Source organism: Tinamus guttatus, unplaced genomic scaffold, assembly GCF_059628265.1.
Source record: "Tinamus guttatus ecotype Peru unplaced genomic scaffold, ASM5962826v1 Tinamus_guttatus_pri_ptg000223l, whole genome shotgun sequence".
In the NCBI taxonomy this organism is placed as follows: Eukaryota; Metazoa; Chordata; class Aves; order Tinamiformes; family Tinamidae; genus Tinamus; species Tinamus guttatus.
This window is the reverse complement of record NW_028288757.1, coordinates 673,846-697,379: the sequence shown is the minus strand read 5'-3', so window position 1 is coordinate 697,379 and position 23,534 is coordinate 673,846. Positions and strand designations below refer to the sequence as shown.

The following is a 23,534-nucleotide window of genomic DNA, read 5'->3' as shown; positions in this document are numbered from 1 at the left end:
CTGCACACAGGTCTGTTTGCTTAAGGATCTCTTTTTGCCAGGCGGCTTCTAGTGAAAGTTGTCTTTTCTACTGTGATGTTTTGAAGGGTTTCTTGTTTTGTCATGTTTTAGTATCATGTGCCTTTTTAAAGAAGCTCTATACAGGCTGCTGTAAATATACATTGCATAACTGCTTGTAAAAAGTACTGTGCATATGAGGAGCCTTTTTCCAGTGCTTTTTCTGAATGGTTAATATTTTCAGGTATGCAATGAAATGTTTAGATAAGAAGAGAATCAAGATGAAGCAAGGAGAAACATTAGCCTTAAACGAAAGAATTATGCTGTCTCTTGTCAGCACAGGAGTAAGTATCCTTCATTTGGTTTTCGTCTTTTTATTTTTTTTGTACATAATAAAAGCCATTACATACAGTACCTATTTCAATAATTCAGTTGTGTGACATGCCAAAATACTCAACAGGCTCTGCAATGTGCCAAAGTAAGGATGGAAAAATAAACTTGCTTTTCAGTTTGGGTGTATGTGGATGTTAGCATCTCCAATAGAAAGGCTCAAGGACGTACCCATTCCTTAGCTAATTGTCTTACTTTTTACCATCTCGATTTTTAAAAATTCTTTTTGAATTTTGAAACATATTTGAAGCTTTTCCAAAATGTTATTGTGTCTGGTAAAGAAAAAAATATTTTCTGTTATAGTTATGTAATGCTTTTATAAGAATATAGGGTGCTATTTCAGGAAAAAAAAGGGCTTGAAGTTGCTGGTTCCTCTGCCTCCTCCTATGACCATGACATTGGCTTATCTTTGTTTGTTTGTTTAAATACACTTCTGCCGAGTAGCTATGAGTGTGTATAAGGTGAGTGTGTCTAGGTAGCGTGCAAGGCTGTGGAAAGCTCGAGGCATCACAGAGGCACAGAAAGCCCAACCTGCCTGGCTTTGGTCGCAGCGGCCGCTCTCGCTGCCCGTAGCAGAGCCGCGCGGTGCTGCCCTCAACATGTTGCTCTCAGACAGTTTCGAAGCAGGTTTTGAAGTGCCAGAACCTGCTGATTCCACTGGCCCCGTTAAACAAGAAATCAGCTCTTATCACCGTGCTTGTGGCTGTTGCAGAAGGTTAATTCTGCCCCTGACTGTCGTGTTTGACACGTGTCTGCAGCCCGGCGTGAGGATGAGGGACGGGATGGGATCTCGCGCGGCGCCGTGGGGCAGTGTGTGGTGCCGTGGGGCAGCGCGTGGTGCCGTGGGGCAGCGCGTGGTGCCGTGGGGCAGCGCGTGGCGCCGTGGGGCAGCGCGTGGTGCCGTGGGGCAGCGCCCGGTCTGCGGGAGCGCTGCCGCAAGCTGTGCGCTTTGCTCTCAAAGAGGAGAGCCCTGTTCCTGCAGACTGCAGAAATCCTGCGTTGTCCACGTGGATTAGGAAATGCTGATTTCTCTTTTCAAGTCTAGTTTGTCATATATTTGGCCTTTAAGTGCATGCTCAGCATCCTTGCTGTCCCTCGTTGATCAGGGGCCCATCAATCTGAGGCGGCTTTGAGACAGGCCTCCTTGCAAATGGAGCTAGAGAAATGATTGAAAAATTCTCCTTTTATCTGTGAAATGAATGGTCAGAGCAGTTTAGCAAGAGTTGGGCTGGATTTATCAGTTAGACTTTTGAATCAAGTTACTTCTTTCCAGCAAAGAAGAGTTTCAGCTTATCCAGAAGCGTCAGGATTCTTGAAGGGCGATTGAGAAAATTTGTAGCGCAGGCTAGGCAAGAAATCAGACAAATTCCTGCTAATTCTCTATTTAACTTTAATTTGTGATCCTTAAGCTTCGGTTCTGAACGTGAATTTTCATGTCTAATGGTGTGAAATTCCTTCCGAGGCTGCTGGTGGCTGGAGCCGGTGCCCGCCGTGAGCAAGGGAAGAGGAAGGCAAAGCCTTCTTCCCTTGGTTTCCTTTGGCAAGGGTTATCAGCTCATTACAGTGCAGCTTCTCTTAGATTCTCAGAAGTTTGAAAAAAACATTTGAAGAAGACAAATGGCCCTGCCGTTTCCTCCCAATTTCCTCCTTAGTTCTTCTAATGCGAAGAGAGATTTTATACAAAAGGCCATCGGTCAGGTTGGAAATACCTGTCATTGCGTCACAGTCTGGAGCATTTTGAGTATGCAGAATTAAAAGGGTTTTGTAACGGGTGGAACAAGCCGATCGCCCGGAGGTTTCCGCGGGGCCGCGCGGGCCGGGCCGCGTCATCGCGCGGTCGGCGCCGAGCGGGGAGCCCCGCTGTCCCGTGGAGACGCGCGGGAGCAGCCGTGCGGGTTACACACGTCTGCGTGGTCCTTTCTGTGTTAACCTCGGTGTGCGCAGCTGCGTCTGGAGCCGGGAGCTCCCGCCTTGGGGAGCGTCGCGGAGGCGGCGCCGGAGCAGCCGTGTCCCGGTGTCCCGGCCGGGCCTCCGCTCCGTGCGGCTCCAGGCAGGACACAGCCCTTAAACACCTTCGGAATTCACCCATCTGGGATTGGGATTTCTGTTTGTTTTTTGAGAAGAACAGGCACGTTGTTCTCACCTGCACCGAGATCGGGAGGAGTCTGGACTTCAATGGAAAAGCAGCATCTGCTCCCAGATTCTTGCAGGGGCTTCAAGGACCGTCAGTGAAAGGGCAGGTGACATCTCAGCGTGTGGAAGCGGGGACTCCCACGTGCCTGGAAAACCCTGGCGGGACAGGGCTGCTGTTGAGCCAGGGCCGTGGCCGTGCTCCGCGCCGCGAGCGCGTCGGCCTCTTCGCTGGATGTTCGGGTGTTCACAGGAAAATGTTAGAACCAAAATGCTTCTATCCACAGTCTTTCAATACGGCAACATCTTTAAAATGTTACTCTCCTACAGTTTATGCCAGATATTCTCACTTTTCTTCTTCCATAGAGTGTATTACTAAAGATTTGTCTTCTATAATTTATTTTGGATTCAATGCAAAATTGTTTAGATGAAACTTAACTGTTTCCAAAATACTCTTAATTCATATATTGTTGTGACACTTCTGCTTATTTTTTTCAGATCAGAAGTGTAACTAAAACACAGTATTAGAAATATTAGTCTCTTGGGAAATTTGTGTTATTGCTTTATCTTTCATTTAAGATAAATGTATTTCATTTAAGGTAAATACTTCTTGTACTTTTTTATTTTTATGTTGGAAAATACTCGTTTTCTGACATAAGAACCACTGCAAAATATGTTATGGCACCATTACAAATCTCTGCTCTGTGTTAAACAGTGAAGAGGTAGTGATTAGATTCAAAAGGTTTACGCTAAAATGAATTATTCATCACACTTATGCTTGAAGACTTCTCTTCTTTGGAAAAATGGATTGCATTAAAATCCAGGCACTTGGTGCTCTGGGGTGGAAACACTCTTTTATTTTCCTGTGTTATGGTGTTGAAATTCCAACACTAAATCCCGCTGGATGCTTTGATTGCCCTAATGTTTTGAGACGCTTCCTTGGGATGCGTTTGCATCAGCGCCAGCCCCGCTCGGCGCGTTCCTGCGGGTGCTCCGAGCGCGTCCCGCGGCCGTCGCGCTGCTCCGAGCGCCGCAGAGACCCGGCCGGTCCGGGCAGAGCGGCGGGATCGCTCCGAGACACCCGGCAACCCCGCGGGATGGAAGGGAGCGCGTGGAGCTTTGCTGCTGGGGCCTTCCCTACGGCGGGACTGGGAGACGTGACCGCCGGGCCTGGCGGCGAGCGCGGCGGGGCCGTTTCCTCCCGTTTCCGATTCCGCTGAGGACCGAGCCGCATCCCGGCCCCGGGGAGGTCCCATGGACCTGGCCGCGTCACTGCTCGCAGCTGCTCCAAGGCCACCGTGTTTTGCTGCTTCTAAATCGGGAGGGCCGCGAGTTCCTGTCGCAGTCCCAGAGCTGAGGACGTTGTTGGAGCGGCGCTGGCCGCGCTCGGGCTCCCTTCCCAGCAGCTCCGCAGGGCCTGGACGAGCCCTTCCCGTCCCGGCGGTCCCGGCTCGGTCCGGTTGTTCTGGTAGCACAGCCTGGCTCCGAGCGTGTCAGCAGAACCAGGCCCGGACACGGGCTCAGCATTGCCCTAGCCAAGATCTGCGGCCCTGCCACCATCCCCGCTTCGTGCACCTGCCTTCCAGGTGTGTGGGCACGGGAACAGCTCGTTAGCACTAACGAGGGGCGTTCCCACCGTGTTCTTTAATGGCTGCAGCCACCAACACCTGTGTGAACTGGGGTTAACTGCACTAAGAGGAGGCAATGGAAGCTGCTGCTTCCCGGGATGGCTGCTGCTCCCGGGGTGTCCGCGCTGCCCGGAGCACCCGGCGCTGCGGAGCCCGACTGGCCCCGGCCCCGTTCGGGAGCTGTCCCTGCACCCCGGTCCAACAGGCCGTAAGGATGCAGGTGTCTTCCCTTTGGCATTGCTTCTGGAATCTCCTTTATTAGGTGACTCAGATTCTTGATTAGTGATCCAAAACCTAAACATTTTCTCTGCCCTTGGGAAAGTCATGTGTATCTTCTCCTGGGAAGAGGATTGTTTATTTTTCTGAGCTGCCATAAAACTTGTTCCTTTTAATGTATTTTTCCTTTAAATCTGGTACTAGCTCAAGTAAGTAGTTCAGAATATCTTATATTCTGCAGCTGGAAGTCTTTAGAGGTTAGTTATGCTACCTGCATTTCTTTTTGTCTTTGATTTATTGTTTTTTATTTTCAAAATTAAACCTGATGGCAAATTTAAGACCTCTAAACTGTATGTGAAGCATCACATGATTTAACAAGCTGTTATGAATATTGGCAAATACCATAGGAAAATATAACATGTTTTTAGGTCCTGTAAATAGTAATCTGTTTATCACTCGATATAAACTGTTTGCTCGTTCCCTTGCTAGGACTGTCCGTTTATAGTGTGTATGACCTATGCCTTCCACACCCCGGACAAGCTCTGCTTCATTCTGGACCTGATGAATGGTGAGTGGGGCTGGTGACAGGGCAGTGTCACAGGAACGGTGGCCAGGGGCCACACTGGGATCGTGAGCGGGATGGGGGGAGACCGCAGCATCCAAAAACACCCACCTGAGAGCAGGGACCTAGACCAGGGATCTGCAGAGCAGGCTGAAACATCTCCCTTTCTCTAACATTAGCACATTTAAATTAAGAGGAGCTGTTAGGCTGGATGCTCAGGGAAAGAATGGTCACATGGAGAAAGGTATGAGCAGATTTAGGTGCTAGAATATGCAGGTACAAAAGCAAAGTGCTAATTTAAAGAGCGCTGCAAAGGAAATAGCTGGGGGAAGCATCCACCAAAGGAAAGGTGGATTTCCAGAAGCTTTGGAATAGCTCTGAGGAAAAGGCACAGGGAGGGTGATTGGCAGTGCTGAGAGAAGCTCTTGCTGCAGAGGATGCTCCGTGGGATGCTCCAACTTGAACCCTGGCAGTGGTCCTGCAGGGAGCTCCTAGGGATGCTGGAATATATTTACATATCCATGCTGCAAAGTGAAAAAATAGATTGAGAAATAGGGCTCAGATCCTGCAAGCAATTGACACCGGCTTTGATGTTTTGCCTTTGAGGAATCTCATTAAAAGCTAAGCAGTAGGTCAAATTCAAATAATTGGTTGATTATTTTAGATTCATAGCTTGATCAGAAACTGTGTTCTCGGAATATTCGCTCTTCCTCGTGCTGGTGGTTTGACTTAGCTCATGGAGTGATGTTGCATTGTCTCTATACTTTGATTTAAAAAGTGTGAGAACATCCCCAGTGTGAATATTTGTACGTGTTAATTTATTCAGTTCTGCAGAAATTTGTGTCTATGACTGCAGTTTACTTGCTGTGAAAATCCCTTCCATTAAGACTCAGTTGCTGGGTCATTGACTAAATGCAAACAGGGACAAAGTCAGTGTGTTTTTAATGGAGTTGCACACTGATCATTTTTAATTTCTCGGGTGTTTGGTCAGGGGTTGTTCTTGCAGAGTGTTCCTGCCCATGGCTGAATGTGCAAGCACTTGAATCCAGCACCTGAATCCGCTTGTGTTTGGTTATTAAAACCTGCAATTACTCTGCTCCCCACTACCCCACACTTGCCCTTTTCCCCCCATTCTGTATCTTGCCACCCCTCAGTGCAGGAAGATTTTACTCCTCTTCTAATTGTGTCCCAATTCCTCTAATTTTAGGAGGAGATTTGCACTACCACCTCTCCCAGCATGGAGTGTTTTCTGAAAAAGAAATGAGGTTTTATGCTACTGAAATCATCCTGGGCTTAGAACACATGCACAATCGCTTTGTCGTGTACAGAGACTTAAAGGTAATGGTTAACGCAGGGCCTCTGCTTGCACGGATGGTTGTTAGATAGCCACAAACAACGCGGAAAGGCCGATAAAGGCAGCTCTTGTGCCAGCATCTTACCCGAATCCTCTCCTGGCAAGGATCGAGAGTCTGTGTTCTGCTTTTTGTCCGAATTCCTAGGGACTGTTGAACATGGCTCTAATTTGTTAGTACCCAGTCCAGCAGGCCTGGAAGATGCTTGGCTGGTCGTGTTACGGTGAATCCCGTTCAGTAAATTTGCCTCCATTCGGGAGGACTCGAGGCCATGTCAGTCCTGTTCTTCAAAGCAAAACCTCACGTTTTGAGCCCTGTCTCTCTCTTTTCTGTCGCTTTTCAGATTTTCATAGGCTTTGCATGGAACTGAAGAGCATCGCTCTGCTAGAGTGGTGTAGATATTGGCTATGAAGTGTTTGGTGTGTTGACTTTGAAAGACGTGTTTTTGTTTTCTTTTTTAATAACAGTAGCAATCCAGAGGGTATTGATGATTGAGCTTGTTGCTTTGGTGCTTTGGGGGGTTTTACTGTCATCAAGGGGAAAATCCTGAGCCGTATTCATTCTCTGTTTATGCAATTCCAGCCTGCAAATATCCTATTGGATGAACACGGGCATGTCAGAATATCAGATCTCGGGCTGGCCTGCGATTTTTCCAAAAAGAAGCCCCATGCTAGTGTGTAAGTATTAAGCAAGCTCTGCTGCACATAAAATTAATACTAAATAAGTTCTTTACATATTTTTTATGATTTAACTTTGCCTAAAGGAAAATAACACTTGTATGGCATAGGCTTTCTCTGTAACAAAGCTTTACTGGAAGCATTACAGCGTTTTTCAGTCTCCCTTTGTGTTTTCCTGCGCAGTTGTAGCAGCTGCTGTGTGGGCATGGCTGGAAGATGACACATTATTTCAAGATGATTCATTGTTCAGAGAAGATAAGAACTTGACTGAGTTAAAGTTCACATTTGTTTTAATTGTCCTAAATGGATAATTAAATATTCCAAAGCTGACTAAAAACCAGGGTTTATTTTATCTTTCTGAATTTTTCTGTAACCTCAGACAATTTCCGTCCCCCAAACCCAATCTCTTTCTATCTCTTGACATCAGGTCCTAACAGGGATCTGACCTGGGTGTGTCACATGTGGACTCCATAACTTCTCCAACATGTTATGTCTTTAGGTCCTTGTTTGCCCTGATTTAGTCTCCGAACATATGCAAAAAAGAAAGGTTGTCCCTGTCTTTTTTTTTTTTTTTTTTTTAAATAAGACACTACAGTAGTTTCTGGAAAAGTTTATGCTTTCAAATCAAGCAGAGGGTAAAAGCAGGTGCTGTAGTTTGTCTACTTTTCCCTCTTGCCTCTGTTTTAAGGTATCCCATTGCCTCTATAGATTTATGGGGACAGAAAACATGAATATGCATGTGAGGCCAGAGGAAAAGCAAAAGAACAATGCTGTTAAGAATTCATGCTTTTTAAGTTGGTTGAGTTTTTTCTTCTTAAGAAAATATATATTTACTCTGATCCTAATGAGGGTTTTCCTTTTTGCTCCGCAGAGGAACCCACGGCTACATGGCCCCGGAGGTGCTCCAGAAGGGCACCGCGTACGACAGCAGCGCCGACTGGTTCTCCCTGGGCTGCATGCTTTTCAAGCTGCTGAGAGGGTGAGTCCAGGCTCCACCTGCTTTGCTGCCTGTTGTTAACACGTGCCCGGAGCCCATACTGCATCCGACACCCAAATGCGCCTGTGTTGCTTCCAAAACAAAGGATTAAAGCAAACCAGGGTGCAAGCGCCACTTCCTTTAGCAGGCGCACGGCTGGGGCGCCCAGGAAGGCAGGAGCCCTCCAGGCCTGGTGTCTCCCATGGTTTCTCCTGATGGGCAACCCACAGCTCAGGGTTTTAGATGTGGTGATGTTGGTGTTCATTGCTTAACTGTGCTAGCTGCCCTTTTGGGTTAGGAACTTCATTTTGTGCTTAGGATCTTTTCTCATGGTGAAAAGACTTTGCTGCGTTATTCCCTTTTTTAGCATGGTACCTGATCTTTGCTTCTGTAGTTCTCGAGTAATTTTTTGTGTTTTTTTGTTTTGTTTTGTTTTCTTGTTTGTTTGTTTTTTTGTAATGTGTGGATGCTTCCAGCTACAGAGTTTTGGCCATGTGAACGTATTAGTGTGTGAAAGTATAAAAACCAGCTTTGTCAACTGTTATCTCATCAGTAAACTTACAAGTGTAACAGATTCATCTGAATGGTCAACAGGTAGTGGTTGGCAAGTGTTTCTTGAAAATAGCTTCCTCAACGTTATTGGTAAACCAGAAATAATCTTTAAAGGTTTTTCACATTTTTCTCTGTAAATGTTTCTCAGCATTTAGCCTTTTCTTTGTCCTTGTAATAAGTGATAATTAATTATAAAGTCTTACCTTTATGTATTCTGAGTACCATACAAAAGAAGGTAAGTCTGTATCCAAATCAAAATAGAAGATTGTATCAATTCAACATTTATTTTTTAACAGAATTATTGAAGTTGTGTGTGTCAATAAATAAAGTAGTAGTGTTTAAATACTTTTTTTTTCTTTGCTATTGAGAACTATGGACAGCATCGCGCAGCTGTGAGCAATGCTCTGGCTCTCTGATCACTCACTGAAGCATTTTGAAGGTAGCAAGCTGTGTAACAGCTCGGGTTTGCTGGGAGGAGAGAAGAGCAGTTCAGAAGAGATCACAGGGGACTCCTTGACTTCTGTTTTGGGTGCTTTTCCCTTTGAGTCCCTTGGACACAGCCTTAGGGCATCCCCCTGGCTGGTAGGGTTCCTCCTGCATGTGCTTGGAGCTGCTTGCTGGGAGCAGCAGCCCTGGTCTCCCTGCGGAGCGCTGGGCAGGGTGCAGTGCTGTTTCTCAGTGTTTGATAAACGTAGGCAGTCCCAGTCCTGGCAGTAAGTCTGCAGTCAATCATTTGCTTTCCTGGTCTTGTCAGAGCCTCTTGTCTAAGTATCTGAGACCACGTTCTCCATTTACTGAGGCAATTTACTCTTGCCTCCTTACCTAGCACCCTTAAAAACAGAAAAATGCAGTCCTGGTCTGTGCAACAGATCTATTGTGCAGATGCAGTTGGAGGACAAGTAAGAAATGACTCCAGAGAAGCAGGTCACCAGTGAAATAAGCCAGTAAATAAAATAGTGTCAGGGAGTAATACAATAATGCATTACAATAGGTAATTAATGAACTGCTAGGTAAATCTCTATGTTGTCTGGAAGAGCGTTAAAAGGTTGCTCTTATCTGGGTCTGATGTTCATGTCCACCATATGCAGTTGTGCTGCAAACAGGAAGGATGCACTGCCCTTTTTTTTTTTTTTTTTTTTTTTCTCTCCCCAGTGGCACAGCCTTCTGCGGTGAGAAAGGAAAACAAAGTGTTAAGAATTTAAGCAATGATGTTTCTAAGATGTGACTAGTAGGCACAGTGTTGAACTATATGTTAGTGTGAAGTCTATTTCCATTGTCAGTGCTAAGTGTTTCACTTCATGTGTTATTGTCCTGCAGGGCAGGATTGATGAGGTGGCAGAACGGGATTAAAAGGATGCTCCCCGCTTTGCTGGGGTTGCCGCTGCTGATGTAACCCAATACGTTATGGCTTTACATTTATTAGTGCATTTTCTTATTTCCACAGACACAGTCCTTTCAGACAACACAAAACCAAAGATAAGCATGAGATCGACCGGATGACGCTCACCGTGGTAAGGAGCTTGGTGGCAGTTACAATTAGGTTTTTCTTGTGTAGTAAACTGCAGTTCTGACAAAAAGTCCATGTATTTATTCATGACCTGCTTTCTGGGAAAGAGCTGTACTTACACACACACACGCACAAGGGTAGTGCTTACAAATGCTATTAAAGAAAAGCTATTTTCCTATGTGATGAAAGCAGATCAAAATACTTCTGTAGTTTAATGCCTTTTTTGTACTACTATTTTTTTCGTAGAATGTGGAGTTACCAGATTCATTTTCTCCTGAACTGAAGTCCCTTTTGGAAGGGCTTCTGCAGAGGGATGTTAGTAAGAGACTTGGCTGCCAAGGGCGAAGGTAGGTGTCTTCTCCTCCTTGCACCTGTAACTTTAAAAACATTTATTTTTTTTACAGTGTGTGACTTAATATGAAGTAAAAATCAACTTCCCGATAATTTTACTTTAGGAAAGAAAACACTGAGAAGTGCAGTTGCATAATACTGCATTTGAGCTTGCTTTGATTGTGGAAACATTACAAAATTCTGTCATTAAAGACACTTCTCTCTTCCCATTCAGTTCTCTGCAATCATGTTCATTTTTGGGGGTGTTTATATCTTATTATGGATGTTAGTACTTTTCACCTCTGTTCAGTTTTTGTGTTATTTTACCTGATCTGTTTTGACATGAAGTTGTGCTACTTGATTTGGTGTAACGATAGCTAAAACTATTATTTGTGTTGCTGCAGCTGTAATGGTAGGAGTTATTCCCCAAAAGGTTCCCAGAGAGCCCCACGTACTTGCTTCATTTTGGGCTGCCTCTACTTCAAATAGCAAATGTTATTACCTCCTGTATTCGGAGAGAAGCAGTGTCATTGCCACGAGTCTCTAAGGTGTTGCTGACACCTATTTAAAAAGCAATATTTGCCTGATGTGAGGTCAGGAAAGAAAACTGAGAGAGGAGTAAACAACTGTTGAGAAACTGTTGGCAATGTGTGATACCTCTTGAGTAACAGTCATACGGAAGATGGTGCAAGGTTCTTCCAGGGATATATTTGGAGGTTTTTATATCACAGGCTCCTTGATGATAATCACCAAGTCTGAGATTACTTTTCTAGCTTAGGCCTATCGAGGATAGTTGCTTATTTTGCTTATAAAATAAGTATGATATCAAATGCAGTGGAGTGAGCATGTTGCTTAGAATTAACCCATAGAATCTGACAACAGAGGAGTAGTGTCTGTCTTTTGAAGAAATGGTGTGTCATGGAATAACGAGTATGCTAGCTTCCCAGACCTGCACCACTACTTGCACTGCTTCCATATTAGTCTTCTTCTGTGTTTTTTTTTTTTGTTTGTATGTTTTACATAAAAAACCAAGTATTTTAGTGATGTTTTCAAGTGGTGTAAATGCTTGACCTTTGAAAGCTTTGAGTTTCTCAAATGTTTTTGAAAAGCCCTTTCATTTTGTTGACTTCGGTTAATTTATTTTGCAGTGCACAAGAAGTAAAAGAGCATCCTTTCTTCAAAGGGATCGATTGGCAGCAAGTCTATTTGCAGAAGGTAAAGGATTGAAATAATAACTTTAGCTTCATAGTAAAGCAGTAAAGAAGCCTGTGCAGGGAGCAGAATAGAAAACTTGGAGATTCCTGTCCCCAGCGCAGCTACTTGCCATCAAACAGCTGCTTTGTTTCTGCTGCATGGTTCTCTAAGCTAGTTCTCTTTTCTCTCTTTTTTTTTTTAATAAATAAATAAAAAATAAGGAAGATCTACTGAAAGAATGGAGAACTGTTTTGTACTGAAATTTAATTTCAAGTGACATTCTGTTACGCAGTCGCGTATAATGTGTGTAACAATAGAAAGGACCTATTTGTCTGTAGATTAAATAATGTACATTAATTTATCTGTAATTATGCTACTTTTATTTCCAGTATCCTCCACCATTGATTCCTCCCCGGGGAGAAGTAAATGCAGCAGATGCTTTTGATATTGGCTCCTTTGATGAAGAGGACACTAAAGGCATTAAGGTACACAGCTCTAAATGACAGGTGAAGAGCGGTGCTTGGGCTGTGGCTCACCTGGCACAGGGATGTGCCATTCCTCTGCTTCGGGGGTGCTGACGTGGATCCATTAAGGGCATAAAGAATTGTTTTTGAGTTTGGAACCTGAATCATGGCTAATTTTAGAGCATGTTGTTGTGAAATGGTATCTTGGACTTGGTTGTTGTTTGCTTTTGCTTGCCAAGTCTGTGTCTTTTTGACTTAAATCTACCTTCTTATCAAAAGGTTTGTATGATAAAGCAGATATATCAGTTGATCAGATAAGCTTGAGGATTTCCCTGAAGTTTCAGGAATAATTAACAATTTGCAGTTTTAAAAATTCTAATTAATTCCTGCCATGTGTGGGGGGGAAAAAACATCTCTACCATTCCTAAAACACTGATTGATTTAAACGCACATTCAGTTGTAATCTTAAGAAAACTGCCATTTTTGACAAACACTGCCAAAGTGATATAATAACTTTCAGGTTCTGATATTTCAAAAACTTATGAATAAAAATCTTGAAGGAAACAATCCTGGGTTGAAGGAGCTGGCCCTTTGTCTTAGTGGAGCTGGTGTGTCCTTCCCTGCGCCTGCCCTGGAGCGTCCAGAGGGAGTCCACGGTTGGACATACCCCATCCGATGATCCAACTTTATTATTTTTACTACAGAAATGAGGCAGGAGAGAAACCAATTGCTCCAAACTTCCTAAGTTAAAAACTTCTCGCTGCTGTGCCTAAAAGAGGAGCTTGTCTGTCAGTGTCACCTGTTGTCATCACAGAAGTGGCATAAAAAAGGTTTTACGTGCTTAAAGAGAAACGTGAAGAAGCCAGGACTGGCTTTGTCCCAGCAAACTCACAGCTTCGGTGCTGCTCTAACAGGCTTCAAAGGCTGAGGCTGCGGAATGCTGCAATTCCAAGGGCCGTTTTGCAGGGAAGAACGAGGTGCACACAGGGGCCATCGATTCCCAACGCGACACAGACCTGTGGATCGTAGAGCCCCGTTGCCTCCGTGTCCCCCTTGTTCGGCTGCCTGCAGGGTTTGGCCTCGGTCCCGAGGCAGCGCGGGGCCCCGTCCGGCCGCGCTCGCTCTGGCCGCAGCGTCCCCTCGGCCGGGCACCGCGCTCCGCGGAGCCGCGGGGCGGTCGCTGCGCCGGGCGGACAGTGCAGTCTAGCGGGCTCGCCGGGCACTTCAGGAGCAGCCGCTGCTCCCGCAAACCCCGGTGCTCCGCGGATTAACGCGGGAGCCGCGGAGGAGAGGCTGCCCAGAGCGTCAAGTCACCTCGGATTAAAACCTCATCGGGAAAACACTGGTTGCTTTTGTACCGCATCAGAGCGTGTGATGACTAAATGCAAAATATTGCTGTTACCAAGGAGCACGTGCTCTGGAGCGGGGATCCGGCAGCACTAGGTGCCTTCGGGGCGATTCGGGAGCTGTGGCAGCGTGGGGGGAGAGGGGAAGCAAATCCAGCGCTGCGAGGGGGCTGCGAGCTCTGCAGGATGCACCAGGGGAGGTAAACGTGAATTATTAAGTGTAATGTGAAGCTGGGAAAGCATGAAGTGTCTTTGTGTAAGAGATCCCTTTTCACGTTACAGTGCTAGTACCATTGCTTCTCTTTTACTTGTTTTCTTACATTGGAGTTTTTCTGCTGAAGAAGATTTTAATGCAGTTTGGCATTTTTAACATGCAGCAAATTCAAGAATGCAACAGAGTTAGGAATGTAGCTGCTTACATTTTAAATAATTTAAATGTAATGACTGCAGAACAGGATGGATCAACCTTAAATAAGGCTTTTTAAAGCTATTAAACCAAAATGTTTTCAATATGTGGCCTCTTTTCTCTATATAAGCTAATACCCTTGATTAAATTACTATCTCTGCTATCTAATGTTTGCACCTATTTGTTCTCACAAGGTTACAGTTCAGTGCATCTTTTAAGACAATGCTGTTATATGAGAAACCATTGACTGCTGTGGTAAAGAATAGTCAAACTTATTAAAATGTTGTTTTTTTTGTTTGTTTGTTTGTTTGTTTTTCCTATTGCAAGTTGCTTGATAGTGACCAGGAATTGTATAAGAACTTCCCTCTGGTAATATCGGAGCGCTGGCAACAAGAAGTAGCAGAAACAGTTTATGATGCAGTGAATGCAGACACAGATAAAATCGAGGCCAGAAAAAGGGCTAAAAATAAGCAGCTTGGCCATGAGGAAGGTAATTATCAAATACGTTGTGGTTTTTGTTTGTATTTTTTGATCTTCTATTACTGGATAATAATTCATGTATTTGAAGTTCCAAACAATAGGCTCTCATATTGCTCTCATTCATCAGGAATAGAATTCATTTAGTTTGTGTCGTGTTTCTTAATATTTGGAAACATTGTGTGATGATATAACATTTTGGAAAATCTTCAGCACAATCTTTAAGGATGACTGTGTGCAGCCTTTCATTGCTCGTGCTTATTGTGTATGCGCAGAACCCTGAGGATTTGATTTCATGGTAAAGAGGACTGGAAAACTGTGTAGAAAACTTGACTTGTTTGCAAAGGCAGCTGCAGGGCAGATTGTTCTTTGCGTAGCACTGTGCAATGCTGTTAACAGTAAATCAGGTATTATTTTGCTTTGCTTTCAAGGAAGCAAGGTCTGTGCTGCCCCGAGCAGCGGAGGCAGGGCTGGCTCCGCGTGCCCGTGCCCATGGGAGCGCAGTGGCCACCCCGTGCTCGCACGCGTGGTCCTGTGCCACGCTCTGCAAACTGATGTTTCCTGTCGCCGCAGATTACGCGCTGGGCAAGGACTGCATCATGCACGGGTACATGCTGAAATTGGGCAATCCCTTCCTGACCCAGTGGCAGCGGCGTTACTTTTACCTCTTCCCCAACCGGCTGGAGTGGCGAGGAGAAGGGGAGTCGCGGGTGAGTGCGGCCGGGCGCCCCGGGGACAGCAGGGCCGGGCAGGAGGGACACGCGGGCGCTGAGGCCAACCCGAGCTCCAGGCTCGAGCGTCCCCCCGTGCAAGCAGAACCTGCCCTTGATAAAAGACCAATGGACTCGAGTGTCTCCTCAAGGTAACCTCTCCCTGGGAAACCACGCCGCTCTGAAGAAGCGTGAAGTTGCCTTGAAAAATCTGTTTTTCGTTTGTATTTTCAAAGGAATTTGGTAGTTCATGGTGTTATTTTTCATTTAGGACTTCTGGACTATTTATACAAAAAAACATAAGCTGGTAAGGTAATGAATGCTATAGCATTTTCTTTGAAATAAAATGCTATAGCAGCTTTAGTTTAGTTCAGCTGTGATCATGTAGTCCAGATGAATCATTTGTATAGTTATGTAAAGTTTGGGGATTTTCAGAACGTTCTTCTCATTTTTGTAAATATATAGACCTCAACTATTCCCTTTCAGGCCTTTGATACAGATAGAAAGATTGCCCTTTTTTTTCTTTCCAGTAAATACCTGGAAATGCAAAAAATATATGCAACTCTTGTAGGAAAATAGCGTGTATTTTGTTTGTAGACACACCTATTTGTAGATTCCTATTTCATATTATCATTGTTGTCTCTTTCGGCTTTTATTTCACTGTCTCTGTTTAACCAACCAAGCCCCTTGCTAAATCTCTCTCTTACCTTATAATCTATTTTTAGTTCATGAGTCAGTCTTCAGAAATACAGAAATGTTTGTGTGATGACCGTCGTGCTCATAACTTCATTCATATGCCTAGTCCAAAAAATATTAGCTATTGGCTTTATTTGATGAAGAACATTTTTTTTGCCCAATTATCTCTTATTGTTTGTTTCTCTGCTAATACTCTAGCAAAATCTACTGACAATGGAGCAAATAGTATCCGTTGAAGAAACGCAAATTAAAGATAAGAAATGCATCTTACTGAGAATTAAAGGAGGAAAACAGTTTGTCTTGCAGTGTGAGGTGAGACACTTGTTTTTAGTAGCTGTGGATCAGATGTTTTGCATGTGAGTTCTTGGCCTCACGTTACATATTGGCTATGCAGCAAACCTAAGACTAAGCAAAACTAGGGAAGTTCTTCCTGTACTTTATTTTGAAAGGAGAAAATCTGCAGCTATATCAGTTTGTCATCACTGAAAGTACAGATTTCAGTGTGACTTGTACCAAAATCAATTTTGTTTTTTGCAGCTTTTAGCTTTGTATTACATCTCACTGGGCAGGCTTCTAAGGCCTTGGTGACACAGGTGATTAATTGCGGTTAGTTTATGGCAGCTAATATGCTTGTAGGGGATAAAAGAGGCAAGTGTTGAAACATTTTGACCAACTTTAGTTCTCTTGACTTGCCTCCTTTGGGCTGAGTGATAGAAGCAAATGGCTACGTATTTTCAATATCCCAAGGTACTTGTTTATGCAGAAATTGAAAATAAGTTGCTAAAAGTGCATAAAGAGAAGACGATATTGGCAGTTTATTACGAAGTGCCAAACTACTTCTTTATCTCCCTCAGAGCGACCCAGAGTTTGTTCAGTGGAAAAAGGAGCTGACAGAAGCGTTTACTGAGGCGCAGAGGTTGCTGCGTCGCGCTCCCAAGTTCCTCAACAAGTCCCGCTCGGCGGTGGTGGAGCTCTCCAAGCCGCCCCTCAGCCACAGGAACAGCAACGGGCTGTAGCAGCCGGGGAGAACCACGTTGGCGTGGGGAGAGCTACGTGTCGCGCTTCACAGCATCCTCGTTAACGAATTACTTTGTGCAGTCCTGGAGGCAGGATGTCCTTAGGAGAAGACGAATTAGATGTTTACAGCATGGGAGGTCAGAACTGGGTCCCTGGCGCCGCGCGGGCGGGAACGCTGGCACGTGAGTTGCGGCGCGGCGGTGGCGGGAGCTCCCGCGCGCGGAGGCCGCGGTGGCTCCCGCGCGTCCCTGCACCCTGGCGGTGTTGGAAACGGTCTGTTACCCTAGAACTACCGGTGGAAGGAAAATACTGTTTTCTCTGCAATACCTTTGTTTGGCTTATGCCAAGCCTGGAAACCGAAGTGGGTACTGCTGGTTAGGATTCACCCTTCCGTGTCTGGTATCGACAAGCCCCTCGACTCTGGAAGGAGCTGCAGACTTGCCGTGCTGGAGGACGTTTGAGCTGTCATGTTGCCATGTTCTTTCCGACCGTTACTGCTGACTTTACTATAACCTTTCTCCATACTGCTGATCATCAACAGTGTGACTCTGATGCACTTCGACGTACTGAATTCTAACTGTCCTGTGGTTTAAATGTTATTGCTACTTCATGGAAACATTGAAGTCCAATTATTCACTTGGTTTGTTGTACTCACTAATAGTAGCTACCACCGTTTTGCTTCTTCTACGTATATGCAGTACTATAACTGACACGATAGAGTAATAATTGGTGAAGAGGAATTTGTGGTAGCTTCATCTAGTGCTCTGTTGTATACATTGACTATTTTAGCACAGTTTTTAAAGAGCAGATTCCTTTTGACAAGTTTACAGTGAATATAAAAACAGTTCTTTTCCATTTCAGGTCAACTGCACTTTTTAAAAATTATAAAGGAGTTATTCAAATCCAATGCATTCTAGTGCATGTACTGGGTTCAAATGTATGGCTACCTTGGTACGTGTTCCGGATCACTCTGCAGTTACGGGACTTGTGGATCCTTCTCTGTTTTTTACCAAACCGTAAGCAAATGTGTTCTCTAGAAGAAATCTCCCCGACTCTCCTGGTAGCCGGGCTCAGAAGAGCTGTGTGTACCCCATAGGGCTCAGCTTGCAGCATTTCCAGTTTCTAGAGAATTCAGAACGTCCACGTTGAAAAAAGTTGGAGAAAACTGAGCCTGGAGCTGACAGAACGAGTTGATGCCAGAGCTATATTAATTTTACTTAAGCCATCAGTCATGTCATGTGGAAACTGTTATTTTGCAAAAGCAGAGATATAATCTCTAATTGTCAGACAGCTTTTAGGCATATGAAGTCAGCTTTTCCCTGTTTTTTTTATTATTATTTTCCTTACGGCAGAGAAGGCAGGGCTGAATGGACGCGTTCTCCTGGTTCCGTGACCCCCGGGGAAGGTTTTCCGCCCGGGAGCAGCAGGTTTGCCGAGCGCCCGCGCGGTTTCCCCTTGGCGCAGCCGGGTTGTGCTGCTCGCAGGGCGTCCAGACCCATCCCCAAATACAAAGGGGCAGAGTTGCGTGGTTCGTTTCGGAGGTGTTTCCTTCTCCTGAACACAGGTGTGATGGAAGCAGCTGTGTTCGCTTCTGGACGCGGGATGGGCCGAGCTCTTTGCATAGCCCGTGCTTTGACAACTGTGCAAATTCTCTTGCTGTAATCTGGCATAGCAAAGAAGGAAAAATACATTTTAGAAAATACCTCATGTCCATCAGATAATATTTTTAATGATATTCCCCGTTTATTTTTTTAATTAATTTATAAAAAGAGTACCAAGCTAGGAATCCTCCTCACTGGTAAGTGATGTTTAGTGTCTAAGCATCCTCCATAAGGAGTAGTCGTGGTATTTACTGAAGTTTGGAATAGAAAACGTCTCTTTTTGTTGGCACTGACTGTCTACTGGGTATTCTGAACATTTTTTTTCTACAGTACCACGCAATACTCTTTTCATGCTGATTTGAAGACTCCGATTATGATAAAACCTACTCTTTATTTCTCATGTAACTTATTTTGCTGGTGTTTTTGGAGTTTGCTATCTTCTCCGTATTTCTGTTAATTATTTGGCATAGCTGCTGTTGATGGTAAAAGGCTTCGGGAGCAGCTGCTGGTCCCTGACGTGACGCCCCGTGGCTCTGGAACGGAGCTGTCTGCGGTCGAGCGCAGTCTGAGCCGCGGCCGCGCGGGCACCGCCGGGGTGTCGTGGCCCTGGCGCGACGCCGGCTCCGTCCCGGCCCCGTGTCCCTCCCTGCCGGCCGGAGCGCTCGGGGGCTGGTGACGGATGTGCAAAACTTCCTCCAAGTCACCTCAGGCCAGAGCTGGAGAGAAGCACACGTTGGTTTATGACCCCTCTGCTACTCGGGAGAGCGTGACCGTAGCCAAACCTCAGGTGCACGTTGGATAGTTACTATCCCAGGGATAGTAACTGTTCCCAGTGGAAAAAACTAAATCTCTAGAGCTTTGAAATCCAGCCATTCAAAACAGTGTTTGCTACTGCTTTTAATGGGCAGTTCCTATTTGAAACACCAAATTCTCTCTTTTTTTTTTTTTTTTTTTTTCTTGGACAAACATTGCTTTTAGAGCCATGAGTGTTGCCTTTTGTCTATCCACGTTCACATTCTGTGTTTTTGGTAGACTTTCAGGAAGGAAAATTGCAGCTGTAGTGAAGACTGGTGCGCATAGGCAGATTCTGCCTTATATTTTGAAGCATAAGGAAGGTGTTCCAGTCGGGGTCACGGTAGATGCCCTGGCGTAGCCCGTGTTCTCCGGAGCGCAGGGATCGCGTCCGACCGCCTGTGTCTGCAGCGTTACGGCCGGTCAGTGCGGTGGGATGGGAGCTGTAGACACAAGCGTGCGAGTTGTGGGGCTGCAACAAGAGGGTTCTGGAGGATTTGGCTGCTGAGCACTTTGCAGTGACTTTCGGAGGAGCTGCAGCTCCGTTCCGTGGGCTTTCCCTTCTAGGCAGTTCTGCTGTAGGTTAATGCTGCTCTTCCAGACGGCCACACAGCAAAATCTCACCAAGATCAGGGAGGTTTTCTGAGCTGCAAAACAAGGGTGGAAAAGGCTGTTCCCAGTTGTCCAGCGTCCGCCGGGCAGCGCGGGTGGGCCGGGGTGTCCCTTGCTGCAGGTGATGAAGCACATTTTATTATTCAAGTCCAGACAGGGCTCTTGCTGCAGATGTGCCAAACTCGTAGTGTTTCTTCCCGTTCTGGCTCTCACTGCGATTTTCCAGGTCCCGAAAGGCTCCTGGCTGCCCTTGTGCTGCTCCCGGGCCCAGCAAGGTCTGCGGCGCCGGGTCCATCCGCTGCTGCGGTGGGTCCCGCCGGGGCGGCCGGTACCGGGGCAGCGGGCCGGGCTGCAGAGTGGCCCGATCCGGTGCCAGGGCTGTGGCCAGGTGACACTGGGGACCTCCCTTGGGCACAGCCCGTCCTCGGGCCCGGCGATCCCTGGGACTCGCTTTGCTCACTGCTGCTGGGAAAACAAACCCACACGGGGCATGGGATTGCCTTGGTGTGCTATAAACACGTTTGCGGGCCGGTGAGTAGGTAGCACGAAATACGGAGTACTTGGTGCTAAAAAACGCTTTATCCGAGTTGCGATCCGTAAAAACGGCTGCTGTTGCCGTCCAAAGAGCCGCTGGGCTGTCGGTGCCGCGCTCCGGAGCGGCGCCGTCGGCTCGGGAAGGGCAGGACGGAGCGCGGAGCTCTGCGCTCCCCGCGGGAGAACCGTGTTGGCGAGGAGGGGAGTCCCTGGAGGCTGCTCCTCTCGGGCAGCTGGAGCGCTGGACCCCCCGCTCGCTCCGCTCACGCGTTTCCGCGCTGCGGCCGGTTGAAATCACCTCCTTATTTTACTGTCCCCCGCAGCAGGTGTCAGCGATGCCGTCACTTTAGCTCCAAAACGTCCCCGCTCGAAATAGCTACGGAGGAAGGACTATCTTGAGCTGTACAGTAGAGAGTAAATACTGCTAGTTGTGTTGATTAATGTAAGAAACGAGTCAATTCTACGAATGAAAAAAGATCTGAAAAACATATTTTGAAAAAGCATAGTATTAATTTTAATATTGTAAAAAATGGAAAGATAGCTAAAATATACAGAGAACATATGTATATCCAAGTGTCTGAGAATTTCAGGATGATCTACTTCTGTTTTCTGTTCCTTTCTCTTCCATGGTGTACATATTGTGTGGATTGGACATTGGCTGTTTTAATACTATTGTTAAATTGTATTTTTATTTTGTGTTAAACTAATCATCACAGACTCAGCTTTATTTTGTTTATGTAAAGGTTGCTATTCGATGTAGGTATAAAACCAAGAATTCTATTTTAACGAAAGAAAAACATTTTATATTATTTATTAAATACATGTTTCTCCAACTTCGGACATTCCATAGAGTTTCTGCTCCGTATCTGTATAGCTTGTTTGAAGAAACGGCAGTTCCTTTCACATAGGATCAGTCAACTTTATTCTGTTTTTCATAATAAAGTCGGACTAATTTCAGTCACTCTCCCGTTTACCACTTTATTCTTAGCACATGGGTTTTGATGCATTTCTAGGACCATCTCTGAGTGCAGGGGCTCGTGAATGCGGAAGCAGCTCTGAGGTGCTGGGAGTGACGCTCCCCGCGGGCTGATGCTTCCACCTTTCCCCTTCATCCCGTGGCAGCCGGAGAGGGAGGCTCCATAGCCAGGAATGGGGTGAGTCGGTGCTGGTGGAAGGGGCGGCCGCGGGGCTCCGGGGAGGCAGCGGAGCGAGTGGAGGTGCCTGGAGCGGCGGCAGAGCCGCGGAACCCAGCGCTGCTGTGTTAGACCCGGTGCTTTTCACGGAAAAGAGATGATTTGTCCCTAAAAGCCGAGGTTGCAGCCTGGGAAGGCAGGGCCTTGTCTGGTAGGGAAGAGCCGGGTCCAGCTCGTCCCACCGCTCCCTGGGGCAGCGGCTCCGGCCCCATCCCTGGGAAGCTGCATCCATGAGAAGGGCATCCAGGGCAGAAACGGCAGCGGCTCCGTTGGGCAGCTCCATCCCTAAAAACGGCAGCAGCACCAGCCCCGGCCTCTGCGTGCAGGGACCCCGCGGCCACGCGGGACCCACAGGAGCCGGCGCCTCCTTCCCTCTAGCCCTCCCTTCCCCTCTTCCCACCTCCCTGCCCGTCCCGCTGTGGAAAACCGTGTGGGAGCAGCCGGAGCGCGGCAGGGGAGGGTTGCAGAGTCCCCGGCACGAGGCTGCCCTGACCTGGAAGTGCTGGTTGTGATTCCCAAAAGGGCCAAAACGCAGCCGGGAGGGCTGTGCCCGGGGCTGGGATCCTGACCCAGCTTCCCTACCCCCTTCAGGAACAGGACAAGCCAAAATGAGCCTGAAAAACAGAATAAAGTAAGAATATCCTAGGAGAGGCGTTTTCTGAGCACTGTTTTAGTGACTAAATACAGTTCAAAAAGAAAAAAAAAAAAAAAAGAAAAAAAAAACTGGAGGAGCAGATTCACACAAAAAGCTACTAGTGACTTTAAAAATATATATATTGAAGGAGAACCTGTTTTCAATGTGTAATTTAATGGTAAGAAAAGCCAGTATGTGTAAATAACTTTAGATATTGTATCTATGAGAATCACTGTTTTATGTACCTTGCTCTTTTCCTATTTATTGTGCGGGGGGTTGTTCCTTGCTGCTCCGCTCGCTCCCGCCGGCGCGGGCTGCTCCCGGGTGCGGCAGCGAGCCGAGGCCGCGGGGCTTTTTAATGAACTCTTTGGGAAGGGCCAAGCTGCTTCTGTGTGTTGGTCAACTGCTCTCGTGCAAAGAGAAACCCAATAAAAAGTCCTTTGCGTGTGCGGTGCCGTTTGGTTCTTTGCGGCCCCGCGTCGCCCGCGCGGTCGCGGCGGCCGTGCCTGGGCTCAGGTAAGTGGCGCTGGGGCCAGCTCGAGTGCCCTAGATGGAGGGTTTTGAGGGCAGAACGAGGTGGAAGGGCGCAGGCAGCAAAGGAGCTGGTGGTGGGAGCGGGTCTGAGGATGGGCATGGGCACCAAGGGCAGCCGGTGCCATCACGGTGCCCGTCACGGTGGCCTCCCCTTGTCTCTTTGCAGGTGCGGGCGGACGCGGTGCCCGCGGGCAGGTCCCGCTCGCCGCCTCCCCCATCCCGGCGCCTTCTCCGTGCGGACGGGCCGAGCTCTTATCAGGTGCCGCTGAGCTGCTTTGAGGAGCCGTCGGGCCCATATTGGGTAAGCGCAGAGCCGCAGCCGCCTCGGCAGCAGGTACGTGTCCTCCTCCTCGCCGCGGCGCAGGGAGCCCCGGCGCGTCCCTGCGTCCCCGCGGGCCGCCCGGCGCCGAGGTGACTCCTTCTTTCCATGCGGGCGGCTATTTTGGGCGCTGCGCTCAGGTCGGTGGCGGCCGGGAGCTGCGGGGGCCGTGGGGCCGCCCCGGCACCGCAGCCGTCCGGGGCCGTGACGTGCCCGGGCTGGGCCCTGGGGGCTGCAGGCACCCCATGCCGCCCACCTGGGCCCTGCTCTCGCTGCAGCATCGCCGAGCGCAGCCCCAGGCACCCGCAGGATGGGGAGAGCGGGTGGGTGAAGCAGGGCGGGGAGGAAGAGGCCGGGGGATGAAGGCAGGGAGGCCCCCGAGCGCCCGCGCCGGCCCCTGCGGGTATTTTTAGCGGTGACATGTGTCGCCCCAGCTGCCGCCCAGGGGCGGGGAGGGCAGCGCAGCCGCTCGGCCGCCGTCGCTCCTCGCCGTCCCCGCTGCGGAGGGTCCCGTCGCCGGCCGCGGGCGCCAGCCCCTGCGCCCGCTCAGGTACCCCCCGCGTGTCCCCCCACGCGTCCCGGGGCCTCTCCAGGTGCCCTCGTGGCCGGGACGGGGCTATTTTTAGGTGGGAGCTAAAAGGGCTCTGGGAGCTGCTGCTCGTGCCGGCTGCTCCGGCAGGGAGGGTGG

General features: G+C 47.5%; 1 protein-coding gene across 1 annotated transcript in view; it reads left to right on the top strand.

Annotated features, from left to right (window-relative positions):
- GRK3 (G protein-coupled receptor kinase 3) overlaps positions 1–16,779 on the top strand; it is a 55,386-nt gene extending 38,607 nt beyond the window's left edge. The window contains exons 9-21 of the mRNA XM_088525051.1: positions 242–341; positions 4,851–4,929; positions 6,131–6,261; positions 6,858–6,952; positions 7,824–7,931; positions 9,925–9,991; positions 10,234–10,334; positions 11,466–11,532; positions 11,901–11,996; positions 14,055–14,217; positions 14,778–14,914; positions 15,809–15,922; positions 16,465–16,779. Of these exons, the coding sequence (XP_088381177.1) occupies positions 242–341; positions 4,851–4,929; positions 6,131–6,261; positions 6,858–6,952; positions 7,824–7,931; positions 9,925–9,991; positions 10,234–10,334; positions 11,466–11,532; positions 11,901–11,996; positions 14,055–14,217; positions 14,778–14,914; positions 15,809–15,922; positions 16,465–16,626 (1,420 nt within the window). The 3' untranslated portion in view covers positions 16,627–16,779. The remainder of the gene's footprint in view (positions 1–241; positions 342–4,850; positions 4,930–6,130; positions 6,262–6,857; positions 6,953–7,823; positions 7,932–9,924; positions 9,992–10,233; positions 10,335–11,465; positions 11,533–11,900; positions 11,997–14,054; positions 14,218–14,777; positions 14,915–15,808; positions 15,923–16,464) is intronic.
- Positions 16,780–23,534: the final 6,755 nt, after the last annotated feature.